Source organism: Megascapheus bottae, chromosome 12 (assembly GCF_031878675.1).
Source record: "Megascapheus bottae isolate mThoBot1 chromosome 12, mThoBot2.hap1, whole genome shotgun sequence".
NCBI lineage: Eukaryota > Metazoa > Chordata > Mammalia > Rodentia > Geomyidae > Megascapheus > Megascapheus bottae.
The window spans coordinates 43,058,846-43,079,436 of NC_143520.1; the positions used below are offsets into that span (position 1 = coordinate 43,058,846).

The 20,591-nt window shown below is 40.1% G+C and overlaps 1 protein-coding gene across 3 annotated transcripts in view; it reads left to right on the forward strand.

Annotated features, from left to right (window-relative positions):
* Positions 1–20,591, forward strand: part of Nckap5 (NCK associated protein 5) — an 864,637-nt gene that overhangs the window by 751,665 nt on the left and 92,381 nt on the right. For all 3 annotated transcript variants that reach the window (XM_090342913.1, XM_090342914.1, XM_090342915.1), the window contains 4 exons: positions 542–730; positions 5,128–8,903; positions 9,594–9,771; positions 16,862–16,940. In XM_090342913.1, the coding sequence (XP_090199039.1) occupies positions 542–730; positions 5,128–8,903; positions 9,594–9,771; positions 16,862–16,940 (4,222 nt within the window). The remainder of the gene's footprint in view (positions 1–541; positions 731–5,127; positions 8,904–9,593; positions 9,772–16,861; positions 16,941–20,591) is intronic.

A 20,591-nucleotide genomic window follows, 5' to 3' on the forward strand; every position in this document is an offset into this window, starting at 1 on the left:
ACATTAGGATACTTTTGTATAATAATGTTGTTAGCTTGTAATACCTGAGCATCTACTGTAGGCCAGACACTGGGCTATAGCATCTGTATCTTCACATCTAGAACTTTGTGTACTCTTGCCATCATCCAGTATTGTTGTTATTCATTTTTTCCAGTCCTGGGGCTTGAACTCAGGCCTGGGCACTGTCCTTGAATCCATACTTTTTGCTTAAGACTAGTGTTCTACCACTTGTGCCACAGCTCTACTTTCGGCCTCTTCTGTGTAATGTGGTTCTGGGGAATTCAACCCAGGGTTTCGTGCATGCGAGGCGAGCAAGCTACCACTAGGCCATGCTCCTGGCCTCTGTTATTCATTTTTGAAAGGAAAATGTAGCTTATAATTTCCCTGTAGCCATACAGTGAGAAGCAGAGCTGAGATTAGAACCTGTAGACTCTCTGGGTCTAGTCTGTGTTTTTAAACCAATCACTATGTCCTTCAGTTGGTATTTTCTCTCTCCTGTCTCTCTCTTTACAATTTTGTTCAGATTGTGTCTCTCTTTTAGGAACTCCAAGTAAATGCAAAACCAGGAACAACTGTGTTGAAATGCCCTGGCTTGGGCGTCATCATCCCTGGTCCTCTGTACACTGGAAAGAGCTGCAGCAGCAGTGAACTGTCTCTTTCAAGCACCTGCAGTGAATACTCCAGTAGCTCCTCCTACACATGGCATGATGGGAAGAACCTCAGAAAGAGGGTAAGGCCCCCTTGCATAATATGTCATGTGAGGGGACCAGAAAAGAACCACCTTCAGGTAGAATTTGACCTGGAGTGAGAGGATAGAAGGAGAACTAAGAAGCAAAAATTTGGTTTCTACTTATCAGTGCTAGAAGCTCATAAAACATGATTTGACTATAAGTCACAGAGAGAAAATATTATGTTAGACAGTAGGGACATGGCTTTAGTGAAGATGGTCCTATTTCTACTCAAATACAAAGAGATCATATGCAGGTTTATGCATAACTACGCCCCTTGAAAATAACCTGGGCTCACACAACTGAAGACTTTTTCATACACTGAAGAAATTTCTTTGCACGCTGGCACAAGCCAAGTATATTGAAAAAGCTATTTGTCAGTCCCACAAAGTTGAAGCAAAGCAGATTACATGAGAATTGGAAATCCCAAATCAGAATACTGGGAAGTCATTTTTTTTACCAGTTGGGTAAATTTGGTTTATGTTTTCAGCAAAGCAGGAACCAGGAAAATTCTGTAACTCCCAAAATATATTGGGGAGGGAGTATTTTTGTCATCCACTGAACAGGAACTCACTTCAACCTTTCATTTGAGGGTATTCCCTTGGTCTCATTCTTCTAATGCAAAATAGAGAACCTGCTGCATTATCAAAATTGCTTTCTCTAGGAATTGTTCACTTTGAATAATGACTGCCAGGGTCCTGGCATGTATCATACTGGGAAGATGTTTGGGAAAGTTTCCTCGCTCTGTCTTTGCTATCTTGGAATGTTTCTGGATCCTATAGCCCTTTCCTTTATCTGCTCATTTCTTTCTCTCATATCTTCTTCTCTTTCCTTCCTTCAAACTTCTTGCTTCCTTTATAATTTTAGCTGAAATTCTCCCAGTTATAGACACATGATGATATGAGGGACTATCTGCTTTGAAAGGCAGGAATAAAAAGTTCTATGCACACTCAAGTAGCCACCCTAGTATGGTTATGGAGTTGGTGTATACCTATTACATCTCAATGGGCAATACTGGTTCACAGGGACCCAGCAAGCTAGATCTAGACTAGCAAGGAATTTCTTATCGTATTATTTCAATAATATCTACACTATATCCCTGGAACCATGTGTTCCCTTAGTATGAACTCCTGTAGTAAGTGCAAATAATATGAATCTGAATGAAAATACAGCAGTGCAAATAATATGAATCTGAATGGAAATACAGCAGTATCTTGAATAATAATGATAATTATTATTATTGATGCATGACCCAGCTTTTCTTAAGCTCACAATATTTTGGGAGATATTATTTATTTATTTATTTGGGAGATATTATTTATTTATTTTAGGACAAAAAGGAAGCCTTCGTGAAATTCACTACCCTGCTCCACATGGAGAAATTTGGCTCTAGTTAATGAATTATTGCCCTAGAGCTTTGTACAAATACTAGCTTATGAAATCTCACAAAAGGCTATTGGAGAGGTTCTCCTGTTCTCCCCATTTTACATATGAAGCATTTAAAGTTTTAAAAGTGTATTAACAAGCTCAAGAGTTCAAAAGCAGTACATGACAGAATCAATCAGTTAGTTCCAGAAGCTTCACTCTTAAAGGTCCTGTTTTACTAGACTTATTGAGTCCAAGATAGAGAGGGGTTAGGCCTTTTTTTTTTTAAATGAGATTGCTCCCATTAAGACCAACTATATATATATATATATATATATATACATATATATATATATGGGGTGTGTGTGTGTGTGTGTGTGTGTGTGTGTGTGTGTGTTAGCAATCTTGAGCCATCCATCCATTTCCCTAAAACTACTCTCTCCAATATTGCCCCCACAAAGAACACAGTAGCTTAGGGGAAAAATCAGGCCATTTCACCCTTTCTCCCACAGAAGACACTCACAGTTATGTCTGGCTTTAAGTTTCAAGGTGAGTGTGAACCTTTCACAGGTTATTAAATACCATAATCTCCCGTGGAAAGCTGATGGAGAAATGTGGCTGATCTCACCAGGAGGTTTGCTACTACTAAACAAAGCACAGCATGGGCTCTGGAAGGGTAGAAAGAAATGGGTGGGCAGGGGCTGAGCAGCCTTTTGTGGGTTAAACAAATTTGCCTCTTCCAACAGCTCACAGGCCACTTTTCCTTGGCTTCTCCTCCTTAATGTCAATATGACATCAGGATCATGGAAATCCTTACGCTGTAGTAGCCTTCTCTCTGGTCAGTCTAAAATAATCAGACCCACCGAATGATGTTTATTTTGATTTCCAAAGGAGCTTTTAATGCTGTAGAGAAAGAGCATGAGAGGAGTCAGCATCACCAAATGGCATCTGTCCCCTAAAACTCTAAACTTGAGTTTTCCAGAGAATATAAATAATGTAACTTGAAAGCAAATGAGCATGTGTGTGTTGTTGATAACAAGAATACCTTAGATACTAGTGAATTTTCCCAGCTTATTATTCCAAAACCTAGATTCCAGTGGAAATTTCTCACTCTTTAAGCACTCTGCATTTGAGCATGTGGTTAACATTTGCAATTGGCGGGGGTATCCCATATTGATATAGAGTGTTCCTGTGTAGTTACCAGACTTTCCCTAAAGTTATTCACAAGTAAATATATGACATTTTTTGAAAAAAGGGGGGATAATTTTCTTTTCCCCAAGTATTGGTTTGTTATTTATACTGAAAATTCCGCTGAAGAAAACAGTGCCAGGGAAGCTGTAGGCTCCCTCATGATGCTGAAGCACATGGACAGGATACTGAAAGCTAAGCCTAACTTGGCAGTGTAGCACAGAGATTAGTGACACAGACTTTAGATTTCAACTGCCCACATTCACATTTCCTCCAGCCCTTTTTGTACTAAGCCAAAAACTGTCAGTGACAGTGGAGAAAGTACTGGGGAAAACAGGTTTCAGATGTCTGCTTCAGAGGTCCTATTTCTGCCATCTTCTCCAGATCAGGCTTGATGAATCTCAGGGTTTTCTGCAGTAAAATGGGAGAGATAATGTCTCCCTAAGGTGATCTGATAATGCAGCCAAAGCAGTGTATAAACGGATGGTATAGATCACATGCTCAGTACCCATCCGTTCTCTCCTCTACCTTTCCTTTCCTGGTTGCCGAAAGGATAAGAAATGCAAATGTATGGACGATGATCTTTTGCCTGCATTATTTCTCATATACTTTTCAAAAGCTGAAGCTGACATTTGGAAAGGAAGGGAAGGACACTGTTCTTTGTAAGTTAGTAGATGAATAATTACCCTAAGGTTCTAACAGACAATGACCAGCAGTTATGTGTAAGTATATATGTAGAAGCACACACATGTAAATAACAACTTCAGAAAATGTTCAGAGATATTCATGAAGCCAAAGAAGTATAAATATATTAGAATAGGAAGGATATAAAGATTCTGGTAGCTCATACCTGTAATCTTAGGAGGTTGAAATCTATAGATCAAAGCAAATCCAGGCAGACAAATCCACAAAACTCTTACCTCCAATTAAGAAAAAAAAAATAGAAGTAGAGGTGTGGTTCAAGTGGTAGAGATCCAGCCTAGAGTGGAAAAAGCCAAATGAGATCTCAAGGCCTGAATTCAAATCCCCAGTGCTGGTACACATGCACACACACACACACATACACACACACACACACACACACACACACACACACACACACACAGAGAGAGAGAGAGAGAGAGAGAGAGAGAGAGAGAGAGAGAGAGAGAGAGAGAGAGAGAGAGAGTCACTGCATTATTTTATTTTTCTGACTCCTCCCTCTCTGTTTCTCCCTGGCCTTCTATGGTGAGTTGAGGTCATATTGTCTTTGGATCATTCCCTGATTACACCTCGAACATATCTCCCTGACCATTTTATTTCTTCTACTGAGAAAGCACTTTCTTTTCATTTTTATCCTAAAGGCAATTTCTGAGTCTTTCAAGCACTAGGTAATTTTTAAGTGGCTTTCCTGTATACTGTTCATAGCATTTCCAAATAGATGTCTGAACCTCTGGAATGCCCACTTTATGTATACTTCGCATTTGTTCCCTTGATAGACAGATTTTTGTGGTTAAGTTCCCTTCTCCCCTCTGCGTGTTCTAGTTCTTGAAGGTGAAATTTCTACCTTCTACTTATTTTCCTGTGGTACTTAGCACAGAACCTGACAAAAATCAGTGCTTATCACATACTTAACACTGCATACTTAACATTGCATACTTATTCATTAATTACACAAATTAAGTCTACTGGCAGGCTTTTCCTTTTGTATACTTGTGATCTGAATGATTCAATCATTTCCTTTTTAACTATATTAATTGAGCCAAAGGATTTCATTATGGTATTTCCATATAATGTCCTTTGATTAGATATATCCCCTCTATTCCTCTTGGTTCAATCTTTCCTGATATCTACTTTTCTTTCTTAGCAGTCATCACAGAACTGGGATAAAAGACTGAATATTGATTCTTCACTCCCAAGTGGCTTTGCTAGTCCTGCAGATGAACTACCTCCAACCCGAATCAAAGAAAGCCACATTTTGGAAGGGTTAAGGAAGCTACAGAAACGGAAAGTGTTACTTGAACCCCCATCAGTGATCACCAAATGGGGTTACAAAGATTGCATGAACTCAAATGAAGGAATATATTCTCCAGGAATTAAGAGCAGCAGCCTCAAGGACTATCCTCCCTGCAATCCAGCTGGAATGAGGAGCCCCTGCAAGGAGCCCCACATGACATTCACCTACGATACAGATTCTCACGAGGATGCCGATGAAGACTCTTCTTCCTTAGCACTGTTGCAAACACTTCCATACCAGGGCTGCAGGCTACATGGCAGTAAGTTAACCCACAGTGTTTCTGACAGCCTGTTTGGGTGGGAGCCACATGAAAAACACTTTTCAGAAGCTTCTGCTGTGGTCTACCCCAGGGAAATACCTGAAAGATTGGCTCGTTGTGCTAGTCACTGTCTCTTGGAAAGGAAGCAGCACCCAGATATGCAGGAATCATGGGTGCAGAGAGAGAAGAATCTACACAGTCAAGGCCATGACTGCACTGCAGTCAATCTCCAGCTTTCAGACGCTGATGACAATGAAGCCCTGGATGGGTTGCACATAGAGAGCAGTGATGAGAGAAGCCCATCAGACCTGTCCTTGACTGGTGACACAGACAAATCCATGGAGAACCTGAACAACCTCATGGGATTTGGAAAATCTGAACGTGGGTCTCCAGATGAAGAAGAAAAACAAGTACCCAACTGCTTGGAGACCAGGCCAAAGACATTTAGTTTCATTAAACAGCAAAGGGTTGTGAAAAGGACTTCTTCAGAGGAATGCATTACTGTGATATTCGATGCAGAAAATGGTGAGCCTGTTGAATTCAGCTCACACCAGACTGGAGTTGTCACTGTCACCAGGGATGATATTTCTATCAACACAGCCCCTGCTGGATCTAAGGCAGAACATACTGAACTTTTACCTCAGGGAATTGCTCATTTACAGCCAGGAGCTGTTGAGAGAGATTATCCCTTCTTGAGGAGTCCTGAGGAGGAAATGGAGAGAAACATTCCAAAAGCTGAGATGGGCGATGTTCCTGAAGTGCCCAAGGACACTTTCCATTTTAGAACAGTTGCTCCAAGCACCTCTCAACAGAAGCCGGCCAATCTAACACACAATATGTCATGCCAGAGCAATTCTAGGTCTTTGGTGCCCATAGGTATTTGTCAAAAGCAAAGTCAGACAAAAATCCCTGCCAGGGGCAAGTCTTCACCTCAGAAATCAAGGATGATAGAGCCTGAAGCCTCCACACTTATCCCTTCCTCTAGTGCAGTGAATCTGGAGAAATTACCTGGCTTTCCTCCAGGAAAACTCTCAAGATTCATGAAAACAGAGAACCCAGGACCCCTCTGTGGCATAAGAGCAGATCCACACATTCCAAAACACCTTGCCCACAGTCCCCATAGCTCCAAAATACCAAGCAAGAGGGAGTGGGTGTACTGCCCTAAGAGTCAGACTCCAGGATCACAGTCAAGGCCCCTCATAGAGCCTGAAGACAATGGGGAACCCCCTACAAGGGACAAACACAATGATTCTGGGCCAGAGGCTGGGGTGAACCCTGCCCCCCTACCATCCCCTCCAGACAGGTCTGTGTCCCAGTTACTCAAGCCCAGTCATGAAAGTCGATCACCCTTATCGCCCAAGTCCGAAACCAGGGTCACCCCCAACGACACAGCAAGGACAGGATTTAGCTCCCCGCTCCCAAAAGGATCCTCTGCTCCTGCCATTTCCAGTCACATCATGACAGAATCACCGAAGAAGAAACCTTCCATGGCCTTTAAAAAGCCTATTTCCACTCCGCCTCTGGCCTCCATGGAGGCCATGATTCACACGAAATGTGCCACCCATGCACCTTCCAGTTCATTTGCTATGGTGGCCCCGGGGCCTCCAAAGGTCTCTCCAAAGAGAAATATCCCCAAGACCTCTCCTCACCAAACACCTGGGGCCACACACACAGACACAGGGTTCCAGGCACTCAAGACTTGTTCTTCATCTCTTAAGCCTCTAGAGATACCATCCTTCAAAAGTGTTTCTCCAGGAAGAAAAGGACAGTTGGATGACACTACCCCAACATGCCCCAAGCCTTCCTCCTCGGGGGATAATGAGTCACCATCATCTCAGGTTAATGGTCCGTCCTTTTGCTCCTCTTCTCCCTCCTCTTCCAAAAGCCATAATACACCACATGGTCGTCAGAACACTCATGAGAAAGGACTGAAAACACACCTCCCAGTAGGACTCAAAGTTCTCATGAAGTCACCCCAGTTGCTCAGGAAAAGTCCCACCGTACCAGGGAAGCAGGAAAAGGACAGTTTAAATGAGGCCTCTAAGAGCCATGTGGCCACAAGCAAGCCTAAGCCCAAGGACTGCAGGAGTCCCACAGCCCTGGAGACATCAGGTGGTGAAAGGCACACAGCAATTCTGGGTTTACAAGTGACAGACAGGGCAGCCACTGGGCTGCTCCTGGAAACAGCTCAGCTTGAGTCCTTGGACAGTGGCATCCATGGAGATGAAAGGAGAGAGGGAATGGAAAACAGACCAGTGAAAAGATCACTCTCTTCAAGCAAACCTCACCTAAAACCAGCTCTGGGCATGAATGGTGCCAAAGCCCGGAGCCAGAGCTTCAGCGCCCACTCAGGAGACAAGCCTTCCACACCTCCCACGGAAGGGCCAGGCAAAATCCGGACCCAGATTATTACCAACACTGTGGAGAGGGGAAACTCTCTCACCAGGCAGAGCACCTCCACAGATGGCTCCCCCAACAAGAGCCCTTCTGCTCACACACAGGACAGCCTCCCTATCTCTGGGAGGTCCCCTAAGCACCCTTTCTCCAGGCAGGCCTCACTGGGAAGCACAAGCAGCTCAGGCAGCCAGCAGGGAAGCCCCAGCAAGTTGCCTTTGAGGATTCACCCAAGGAGTGAAGGGCTCCTTGCTCTGCCTGGAACAGAAGAACAGCAAGCCTGTGTTCAAGGGCAAAGTCCCCAGGTGTGTGTACCTGAGGAACAAGGCAGTGAGCCCTGCAGGTGTTCAGCTACCACAACAGACTGCCCTGGAATCCTGCAGGCCCTAGGGAGGACACAGAATCCAAGCGATTTGGAAATAAGCAGGATGGACAAGTTGGAAGCTTCTGGAAGGCATCCAGATGCCTGTACAATTGGAACTGGTGCTATGAGCCCAGAGACCCCCCTCTCACCCACAATTGAAGAAAAAGTCATGTTGTGCATTCAGGAAAATGTGGAAAAGGGCCAAGTGCAAACAAAGTCCACATCTGTGGAAGCCAAACCGAAGGCCGGGCCTTCTTTTGCGAGCTGGTTTGGGTTTCGGAAGAGTCGTCTTCCAGCTCTCAGTAGCAGGAAAATTGATGTTTCCAAAACCAAAGCTGAAAAGAAAGATACAAAGGGCTTGGGGTTTGGAAACAAACAACTAAAACCAGAGAGAAAAAAAGAGAGAAAGAAGCCTGAATTCCCATGTGAGATGGAACATGAACTTAAAAGAGACACTAAGTCAATAGAGAGTTCAGACAGTAGTTTCCAAAGCAAGTATCTGAAGACATCACAAGACATTTACAACCCAGTGAAGTTTGAACAGAAAAATAAACCCACTCCCGTTTCAGGTTCAACAAAAGATACCTTTATGACGGAACTTTTGAACAGGTAACTCCTTGGAAAAGAGGGTGTGATGTGGAGGGTACCCCCTTGAATCACCCATAAGGAGAGAGGTTTGCTTTCTGCAGGTTCAGTGCCAACCAAGCAAGATTTCCACATAAGCAGAAATGCAGTCTTTTAATACATTAGCCGGAATTTAAACAATGAAATAAAAGTTAGCAATAAAATGATAATTTAGTCCGTGTTACTTTGTTAACCAAACCAGTGGTCTTTGAAATTAAAGAATGGTAAGGTTTATCAAGGTTGATAGAATTTCAGCCTACCCAAGGAATCATGAATGTATCCACATGGCATGAAATGGAAGAAAATTGCACATAAAGTTTAAAGCATGCCGATTTCATTGATTATACTGAGCAAATGTATACCTAAAAACTTTCCAGACACAATTACCTTTCCTGCCCCTCTTAAGCTAGAAATGTACTTAGCAATTATTCTTTGGTGCTTTTTATTTTGCGTCCCTACATAGCAACCAAAAAAGTTAACTTATTACAATATTAAATGTCAATTGATTTACTATTTGAGTTTTTGAAGGTTTGATCAAGTCTAGTGAGTAACACATACCACTCAAAGATTTAAAGACAAAGAGCTACATGGAAGTTACTTTAGGAATGAAAGGGAGAGGAGAGTGATTGAAGCCCAGCAATGGAATTGATCAGAGGACTCACTTTCTACCTGCAGAGTTGATAAGAAAGGAGCTCAACAGACAGAAAGTGGATCAAATAATGCTTCCTGCAGGCAAATGTTAAAGGGCACATCCCAGGACTCCTGTCTCACTGTCAGCTCTGGCAGCACCCAAGGAAGCCACAAGAAAAACTTCAGAATCAAAGCTGATATGGAAACACCAAGAGACTCTCTGGTAAGTGCTCCACCATTCTGCTTTAAAGTGCTTCATTCTGGGATGTTCTGGCTGGATTCTTTTCACTCTTTTCGAATACTACATGAGTACAAGATTATTTTGAAAGAAGAGAGAAATCTTAGTGACAGCTGTGACAGGGAGATGGCAGCTAGACCATGAGTAGGCTTCCCCCTTGGGGAATGATGCTTCTTTCTGCTCTATTTTCAGAACAATGGTATAATCGCTGCTCAGTGTCAGCAAACGAGGCTAGCAATATCATCTTAAAATTATACCGTGTGCTGGAAATTTGTTTTAATGATGATTTCTAACATCATCAGCAATGAGAAAAAGATGCATATGATTTTAGATTTGAAACTGCAAAATGCTTTAAAAGAACATTGGCTATTTGAGTGATTTAAATGTTATTCTTTTTATTTTTTTAAATGAAAGTTATATGTACCATTTCATCCTCTCTAGACAGAAAGTTGTAAACCCATGAATTACTGTTTTTGGAACTTGGCTTTTTTTTTTTCTGCCAGTTGCAGAATTTGGTGGAGCTTGAACTGTGGGCCTAGGCACTGTCCCTATGCCTTTCAGCTCAAGGCTAGCTTTCTACCACCTGAGCTACAGCAACACTCCCAGTTTTCTGGTGGTTAATTGGAGATAAGAGTCTCATGGAGTTTAGTGTCCAGGCTGGCTTTGAACAGCAATCCTCAGATCTCAGCCGCTGCCCCAGCTTGGAACTTAGCTTTCTATCCCTTCGTTGTTCATTAGATCCAGAAGGTATAGATTTGCTCTAAAAAATAATAAAATTGATTTTTATATTTTCCTAGGCTATGCTAGTTTTATGTAAATATTCTTTTATTTTAGAACGTTTTACTGCACTTACTGTTCTTACATTCATTATGTGCTTATATACTTGATTTAGTTATTCTCATTACTCCACTTAATAAATTTAAAAGTACTTAAACTGAAAAAGTTCTCTTTATAGATTTATCATATCTTTTCACACTTAAATAAAGATGCCGCAAAATATAAGACATGTTCCCAGTTCGGAAGCAAACCTTGAAATATGGCATGAATAATTAGAAATGACTCAGGGGTAGATGAAATACTATAAGTAGCCTTAGCTGTTTTTATTAGTTATTAATTCTTTACTTGATGTTTACCATAGCTTAGAACCTCATAAACACATTTTAACTTGATACAGATATAATTGAAAATATTCAATGAAGTAGCTCTTGTTTCCAAAAAACTATAAGGTCTTCTTCTGCAGACTGTCGAAATTGTAAACAGACTATGTTCACTGCAGATATTTTTCCATTTTCTTCCCCAGTCTTGCTCTTGGCTCTTGTGGTGTCATTCTTCTTTGAAAACATAGATGTCCCCTGCATTATAAAAACCACAAATTATAAGCATATCTAAGGCTGCCCTTGTAGTGACACTGAAAGGGAAGAGAGGGAATGGCTGTTTGGAAATGTGCAATATGCCGGAAATTCAATTCTGCTGATGGAAAACTTCGATAGCCCAGCAGAGCCCCTTATCAGAGGCACTTCATTTAACTAGGCCCCATTTAATATGATTCTGACAGCTTAGGGTAGATCTTCACCATACAGAAGTACCAAAGAAGCAAAAAGACCCCCTGTTTTCCTTTTACAATTTCATTTTTACTTTCATATTCCTTCCTAATGCTAAAATAATCCACCATGTTTTTACTTTCTCTTCTGCAGTCTTTCACATGGTAATAATAACTGTCATGAGGTCTTTCCCTGACTACCTGCAAGAAACACTTATTATGTTCTGTGAAGTACAAAGACTCCCTTGCCACCTCAGAATATACATAATCAATAGGATATGCTAATTTCTTTAGTTAGCTGCAAGAAAAAAACAGTCATGCTGAGAAGCTTTTCTGTACAGAGGAATATTATTAACCTACATAGATGACCAGCAAGTCATTTTTTTGTGAAGTATAAAATGTAATGTGTTTTCTTTGCACCATTTCCATAATCATCAGTGTGAAGTGGGCTAAAATGACTAATTTCAGAAAGGACATTGTTGTAGACCCCTTTGGGAGTAGTACAAGAATAGCAGGGAAAACCCATTTATTATATATTATCAGCCTATATAGGAAGAAGATTAGATCCAGAATAACATGTATTCTGATCCCACAACACACAGAAATGAATACTCATAAGTCTTTTAAAATTCAAAGATTAAGAGATATCTCTACTCAGGCTCGAAGTAAATTTACTCCTTCATTCTGAAGTAAGTTCCAAAAAATACTTCTCATAGTAGTCTTAGTGGATGCAAACAATATTTTCATATGCTGCAAGACAAATTATATTTTAAGGAAATAGAATGTTTTGAAGCATATGATATAACATACTACCCATCCCTTGTGTTTTTACAAACACGATTGCATTTACTAGTGAGAAGACTCAGGTATTTTACTCATTAGTAATTAATACTACTCATTTAATAATTCATATCTATTTAATATATAGTGTTAGTAATAGATTATTATCACCCCCTTGCATTGCAACCCACTTGGTTCAATAGTAACTGCATACTTCTTTTTAACATTGTCAAGGTAGTTGCTAAAATATGTGTAAAAATCACCATGATGCTTTGCTGAAATAAATTTTATTTTATCTTTTTCAGAACTTTAATTAGATGCTTATGCCCCCATTTCTGCCACCATTTATGGACTATTTAGCTCTAATTTTTATGTAATTTAGATGAGGGGTCATCTTCCTTTGTACTTGAAATAATTCTGTGTGTGACTTAGATAAAAGAAAGAGGAAGGAAAACACAGGAAGACAGTGCTCAGCATTTAGTCAGTAAGCAATAGGTACACTCTTCTCACTCTGTGCTACAGTTCCCCCTCCTTCCTGTGCAAAAAGATCATTTTCTGAAATGAGAGTCTCAGAGGAAGACAGCATTAGGCTCTTATTTAACACCTCTGGACAAAAATAAAAATTGTTAATAAAGTTAACGAGATCATAAACCTTCATCATGCACAGGAGAGAAATAGCCACTTTAATATGGGTATTTTAATTTAAATTATAGGTATTCTTGTCACCCAAGTGTCACATCGTCTAAAAAAAATCACATCTGCTAATAAAAAGTCATCAAATACTATCCCATTAAAATTGTGCTCTGGTGAAGAAATAGCAGAAAATAGTCCAATAATTATATAAATTGTTATCCTCTGATTAAGTTCTCCAAAATGTTATAATTTCAACATTCTTAATTGAATGATTCTGTTCTAAATGCTACTTTGATGCAAAAAATATGGGGTTTGGTTATGAATTTTTGTATGTTGATTCATCTGTGATAAATGATTGCCTTTCTTTTTTCTTTCTTTCATATTCCTTTCTCTCTTTCTTGCTTGCATTTTTTTTGTTTTGTTTCTTGTTTTGGGAACTTATTTCCTTCTCCCTTCCTAGTGACTAGAGTTAGTAATACATGATGAGTCTGGTGATATCTGAATGGTTGCTTGTTACAGGCTAGCATCTGGAGTTATTCTAGTATACAATTGCAGAGCTTCAAAATGTAGACAAGAGCTAGAGAGTCATCAGTGAAAGACACTCAACAAACTTAAATCAAAACCAACCCTTAATTAGGAGTTTTCTACATTCTATCAAGTGGGACATTATTGACTTCTGCATAGGACAGCAATGACCTCTATCCACTTGTCTTTTCTGAGTCAAACTCTTGCTAAGAGTCTTGGGTTTTGTGGCCATTCCCATTCTTTGCAGTGCCTGACCAGGACAAAGTTGGCACCCTTGAACCTATCTCTGAAAAATTATTAATCTCAACAGGAAGGTTCCCACACTTGCCATGTGATCAGGAATTAAAATTAAATTAAATTTGAGCCTATGAAAAAATATAATTAGCAAGGGGAATCTGCTGCCAAATAGATTATGCCCCTCATTTCCATAGGCAAATGGATTTTAAAAAAATTATTCACTACTTTGCATTGAATCTATTTGTATAGATAATGAGAGCTTAGGACAATGTCATTCCCAGTCAGTGTCCCCACTCCCACTTCTCTATTGGTACTTCATCATTCCTTTCTGATTCATCCTTTTCCCTCATTGGGTGAATCAGCCCAGAAAACTAAAAGAATGAAGAGCCCTGTTTATCATACCACTTCCTTGGAAGTCACATTTAGTATTTGCTCTTAAGCACATAAAGCCCTGGGAAAGTTTTGATAAGGAATTGACAAATAACACTATACAATAGCTTACGTTGGCTTTCTTCAGTATGATACTTTGAGAAATGTGATGAATAAGTTCCAGGGGAGGGCTAGGGCATGGTAGGGAAGAGAAGCCGAGCTAGGCTCTCTTGACTGTCTCTGTCACACACACACACATATTGTTATACACACACGCACACAGAATGTATGCTACTCTTAAGTGCTGTAATTTATGAATACTTGGGACATCGGTTCTATATCTATTTCTCAAACAGCAAGAAAGTTGTTGGGAAGGTCTGGCAAAAATTCCTATTACAATGTGGTGCACTCTGAAAAATTGAAGTCCTGTAATGAATAAAAATCAGAAGTGCTTGTTTCTAAACCACAAACCTCTGACTTTGAACAGATCATGAACCTCTCTGAGCCTCATTCTATAAAATGAGAAGTTCTTTTCAATTTCTTGCTTCTGTAGTTTAGAACTTCTCAAGTTCACTAAGGAAACTTCACCCATTTTCCAACAGTTTAGGGGGGTATCCTTGCTACATTTAAGTGGGTAAATTTAGAACAACCCAGAGGAAGTACTACTTTACATGAACAGGTGGTAGGAAATGGAAACAGGTTGTCATAAGAACTAGTATGAACTGAAGATGTAGGATTTCTTGATGTTTCTATAAATGAGGCAATAAGGTTCCCCATGGATTATGAGTAAAAATCAAGGTGTTAGGGAGAAACTTTCTTCCATGGATCTTTGTGTAGCTGTGTCACAAAAGATCTGTGAGTTTCATAAAGTTTGGAAGGCAAATAAGTAGCTTTGTGCAGGCTCATCAGGCCTTTCTTCTCTGCCCTCCATCAATACACAAGGTAGAAAACAGTAGGTAAAGCCTTTTCCCTTTCTGTTTTCCATTCTTTGGCCTTCTACAGAGCAGACAGCTGATGAAGAAAATAGCAAAACACTACCATAGGACACTGGAATCATGACGGTGTCTTTCTGTGAGGGTGGGAGTGGTGCCACAATCACTTCAATATGTCATCTCCTGGCGATCACCAATTGCCTTCTACTATTTGAGCTGTAGTCATAAAATGTCAATGATGGTTCTCATCCTCTTAAGTGTGACACATAAGAAGGAATACGTAGAAAGCTAAACCTAGCTCAAGGTCAGGATGCAGTCCAAGGACTTCATATATTTTTGAGTGAACAATGATGGGTTTTGTTGTATTCACCTCCGCTCCCTGGCAGATCCACCGACAGCCTAAAATATACATTCCTGAGCCAGACCTCTTTACCTTGCAGAGTTACCATGGTGAGTACTGACTGGCACTCAGTACCAGGTGACCGGCTACAAAGTATTTTATAAGAAGCTATGTGGGATCATTCTGCCAAGGAACTCAGTTGCCTTGGTACTGTAGACATCCCTATATAGGTATAAATAGGTGAGTAGAATGGATATTTGAGAAGGACAAGACTTATGTTTGCATCTTAGTGCCAGTAGGACAGTTTATATCTTCTCTTTTCATCTGGTGTGAGTCCTAGTGTCTGCAGAAAGCACCTGAGAGGATTGTGAACCCTACAAATAAATACTTGGCATACATAGCAGGTGTGTCCCCACACTCTGCAGGTGTTTGTTGTCAACAGCACCCAGTTTCTACATCAGCAAGTATGGCTTTAGTTCTCCTTAGTGTATCAACTTTAAGAAAGCTTCCTGGATCTCAGATCTTTAAGAGACTGGACATTACTATAGGTATTCTAGAGTACAATTTGAGGCAATGCAATCCAGCTCTGGGATATTCTAGCTGAGATACAAGAGGAAAATTTTTAATGTGAAAAAAATCTAGAAAAATGTTTCACTGCTCGAATTTACTGATCCCCTACCCTTGTCACCTCATTTCAACAAGGAAAGAATGAGAAATACCATTTCCTTAGAGAATTACATTCCAAGATAGGGTCAAGAGATGTAACTATAATTTAAGAACATTTCCTTATTCTTAATAAAATGAGTTATGTCTGGTTTCTCTGACTCTTGAAGAAGTCTACCTCCTTAAGGCTTTATGGTTTGTTGTTGTTTAACAACACTCTGTTATTGTTATATTAACAACTAAAGTTGTGTTCTCTAAAACATGTGGAATTAGGCACTCTACGTCCTCTCTTTCAAAACTGGGTTCTTAAAATATGCTTTTGAAATTAAAACTTGTGATATCAATTGGGCACCAGTCTCATCCTAACTACTTGGGATGCTGAGAGCTGAGGACCATGGATGGAAGCTCAGGCGGGTAAGTTGTGGAACTCTTATCTTTTATCACCAACAAGTCAGACATGGAGCTGTGGCTCAAGTAAGTACAGCACCAATATTGACTGAAAAAGCTCAACAACAGAACCCATATCCTAAGTTCAAGCCTATTAGTATTGGCACAAATGATGATGACGATAATGATGATGATGATGATTATGATGATGATTATGATGATGATGATGGTGGTGGTGGTGGTGAAATGTGATAAAGCCATTCTCATGAAATGAGAAAAAGTGGAACAAAACACATGTGAATATGCATGTGTGCACAAGCACTCAGATCCACACCTGCTTGTGGTACAGTAATTATGTATTTTTTTCCTAAGGACTCTGGAAGATTTTTTTTCTTTATGGTGCTGGTCCTGGGTCTTGAACTCATGGCCTTGGCATTGACCATTAGCTTTTTTGCTCAAGTACTCTACCACTTGCACCACAGCTCTACTTCTGGCTATTTGGGGTGGTTAATAGGAGATAACAATTCTACAGACTTTCCTGCCTGGCCTGGCTTCTTTTGACCTGTGATCCTCAGATCCCAGCCTCCTGAATAATTAGCAACCAGCACCTGGATTTGACAGGTCTTCTTGATGTAATGAATACTAACCTCCAGTGTTTTCCTGTGGCAGATAAAAGAGGCAAACGAAAACACTCCAGAGGATGAAGAAGACATTGCTGCAGATTCTGCCTTTCAAAACGATATCATAGGTAAGACTTCATATCTTGATACATTTCTAAGCTGGAGATGTCCACATGCATCTTTCTTTCAGGCCTGGTGCAATCCTAGAAACCATGTCTTGTATTCCCTTTGTCATGCTAGCTTAGTGACCTGTACTTCTTAGATGTTAGGTGCTACTACACAAGTTTGCAAGAAGAAGAAGAAGAAGAAGAAGAAGAAGAAGAAGAAGAAGAAGAAGAAGAAGAAGAAGAAGAAGAAGAAGAAGAAGAAGAGGAGGAGGAGGAGGAGGAGGAGGAGGAGGAGGAGGAGGAGGAGGAGGAGGAGGAGGAGGAGGAAGAGGAAGAAGAAGAGGAGGAGGAAGAGGAGGAGGAAGAGGAAGAAGAGGAGGAGGAAGAGGAGGAGGAGGAGGAGGAGGAAAAAGACTCTCAAGAAACAAGCAATTCGGATGCTTATTTGGCTAGAAATATGGAATGATGGCTTTCAAAAAGTGAACACTTTTCAGACTTAGCATGCTTTACAGGTGTAACAAAATAGAATAAGTAAATATGGTTTGCTCAAACTGTCACTTCATTTTCTTCATCATTTCTATATAGACCACTAAATATAGATAGACTTGTCTTGGAGTTCAGTTCAACTTGACAACTGGTTCTTAAAAGTGAGCATAATTCCCAACAGAAAGGCACTTTAGTTCCCAACAAAGTAGAAGTTTGCCAACCTGTTTCCAGCAGCCAGGAGGTAACCCAGATGGATGAGTTACTAGTGATTGTAGTCTTTGACAAGACATTGAAAATGTTTTTAAAGTCAATTGTTCCCTTAGACATTTGTAAAGTTAGTTTTATTTCTAAACCATACTAATAGGTATAGGGTGGACATAGTGTAATCCCAGATGTTCAGGAGGCAAAAATCAGAACTGTTGTTCAAGACCAGCCTAAGCAAAAAGTAAATGACACCCCATCTCAACCAAAAATAGCTTGTTTCAGTGGTCTATCAACTTCAGAAGTACAACTTGTAGGACTAGCTGGACACCAGGGGCTCACACCTGTAATCCTAACTACTCAGAAGGCTAAGATGTGAGGCTAAAGGTTCAAAGCCAGCCTGAGAATGAAAGTCTGTGAGATTCTTATCTCCAATTAGCCACCAGAAAACCAGAAGTGGCACTGTGGCTCTAGTGGTAGAGCACTACCCTTGAGCTGAAGAGCTCAGAGACAGCACCCAGGCCTAGAGTTCAAGTCCAGTGACCAACAAAAATAATTTAAAAACCACAAAACAAACAAATTGCAGAACTATACTAATCTATGGCAGGGGGTGGGGACTGAAAAAACTCTATCCTCAAAATGTTTAAAGTGAAAAGACCTGGGAACTGGAAGTATGGCTTAAGTGGTAGAGTACCTGAAAAAAATTCAAATTGTTAAGTTCAACTCCTGGTACTAATAGTTAATGCTACTTGTTTAGATTTACATACAACACAAAAGGACAAGGGAATAATTGCTCCAAATCCCATTTATGTGTAAGACATGGCAGTGCGTACCAGGCCAGAATGTGATAGCCTTGCAAACTGCTGGTTTGTGGTAGCCATGGCCCCTGCCCCTTCTCTGGGGTGTTCTTTTGTTGCCAACTCCCCACTTTCCCTGGCTCTTGGCAACATATTTGTATATTTTGTGGCTGATTTTTTTGGCAAACCCAGCAATCTCCTGGAAACTATAATTTACAGTTTATCTCAAAGAATTATTGTACCCCCACAATTTAATGAGACTGGCACACCATTATTATTCTTCTCATTTGTAATTGGGAATACAAAAGTCTTAACAAACAGCTGAATGTGTGTAGTCTGAATAACATTATTATTCCAAAAAGACATCCTTTATTATAGTTGTCAATGTGAAATGCTTAAATTGGTATCAGTTCTGCGTGGTTAGCTAATATGCAAGTTAAATATTGTTTAACAGCTTTCAAACATGATATTGTGTCAAGCCCTGCTGAGTCATCATTTTTTTATAACAAGATATTTTTGAGCCTTGTTTAAAAAATTTCTGAAGTTAGAGGAAGAATTTTGGTTCAAGAGAATTACAATAATTTAAACATTCTTAATAGAATAGCAATTATTTAGATCTTTACTTTTTGATATGGCAATTTCAACTTTCATTAAAATCTCATAAAATTAAACCTTTAGTTTCCTCAATATCCCTTGTGTTTGTGTGTTTGTGTGTGTGTATGTCGTGTCTGTGTAGATGTGGATTGTGTGTGTGTGTGTGTGTGTGTGAGAGAGAGAGAGAGAGAGAGAGAGAGAGAGAGAGAGAGAGAGAGAGAGAGAGAAGAAAGAAAGAAAGAAAGAAAGAAAGAGAAAGAAAGAAAGAAAGAGAGAAAGAAAAAAGAGAGAAAGGAAAAAAGAAAAATTCTAAGGTTTAAACTCAATACTTGTGTGCTGTTCTGAGTTTTTGTGCTCAAAGCTAACACTCTATCATTTGAGTAACTGCTCTACTTCTAGACTGTGTGTGTGTGTGTGTGTGTGTGTGTGTGTGTGTGTGTGTGAATTGGAGATAAGAGTCTTACGGACTTTCCTATCTAGATTTCCTTTGAATTTCAGTCCTCAGATCTCAAACTCCTGAGCAACTAGGATTTCAGACATGCGTCACTAACACTTGGCCTAGCCACATTTTGAGTGTTCAACGTCCTTATGAAAATTTGCTTTCATTACCATTTGTTTAAGATTGCTATTGTAGATTGCTCTAGTGGAAGTAAACTTCACCATGTTTGTGACAACCAAGTGCTTTGGTCTTCATATCATTGTAAAATAACTTCTTGAAATGTCACAGTAGCTACAAGAGTTACAAAGAACAGTGTTCCCAGTCTTCTGATGAGAATGCCTTATTGCTTCATGGTGCAATGAAATCTTTTCTCTCTCTCATACACTGGCTGAGTGCATTTCTAGTCTCTTCTGCAGGCTCTCTCTCTCTCTCTCTCTCTTTTCCTCTCCTCCCCTTTCTTCTCTTTTCTGTTTTCTTTTTGTCCCAGTATTGTACCTTGAACTTAGGGCCTAGGCACTGTTGCTTAACTTTTCATTCACAGACTTTCCTGCCTGCTCCAGCTTCAAGCTATGGTACTCAAACCTCACCTTTCTGATTACACACATGAGGCAGTGGTACCTAGGGCTGGCTTTCTTTGCATAGTGCTCTCAAGTCACATTGGAGCTCTTCCCCCTACCACTGGAACTGATATTCTATGAGGTCCTTCCAGCTCAATCTATTGCCCTTCTTTTTCTCTTTCTCCTTCTCCTCAACCTAGTGTCTTTTGTCAGAAGCTAATATATCATGCCAACCTAATAATAGGTGCTAATAAATACCTCTGAGAATATTTTGATGCAGACTTGTGTATTTCCTTTTTTCCCCATGATTTTTTTTTATTCCCTTACATCTAGCTAAGATGGTCAACTAACTATGCCACTATAGTAACATACTAGACAGACATTTTCAGGTTACCTTTTTTCCTCTCTGACAATGACTTGGGTACAGTTTTACCTCTAGTTAAGAGAAAATCTTGGGAGTTCTAAGTTTCAAGTACTCAGTGTGCTTGTTTGAACAAATTATAGGGTGAGAAAGAAAAGATATGACCAAGTCTACCTCAGATAATGAACAGCACAAGAAGCAGTTCCAGAGGGAAAACAGGGTGTTGTGGTGGCGGTG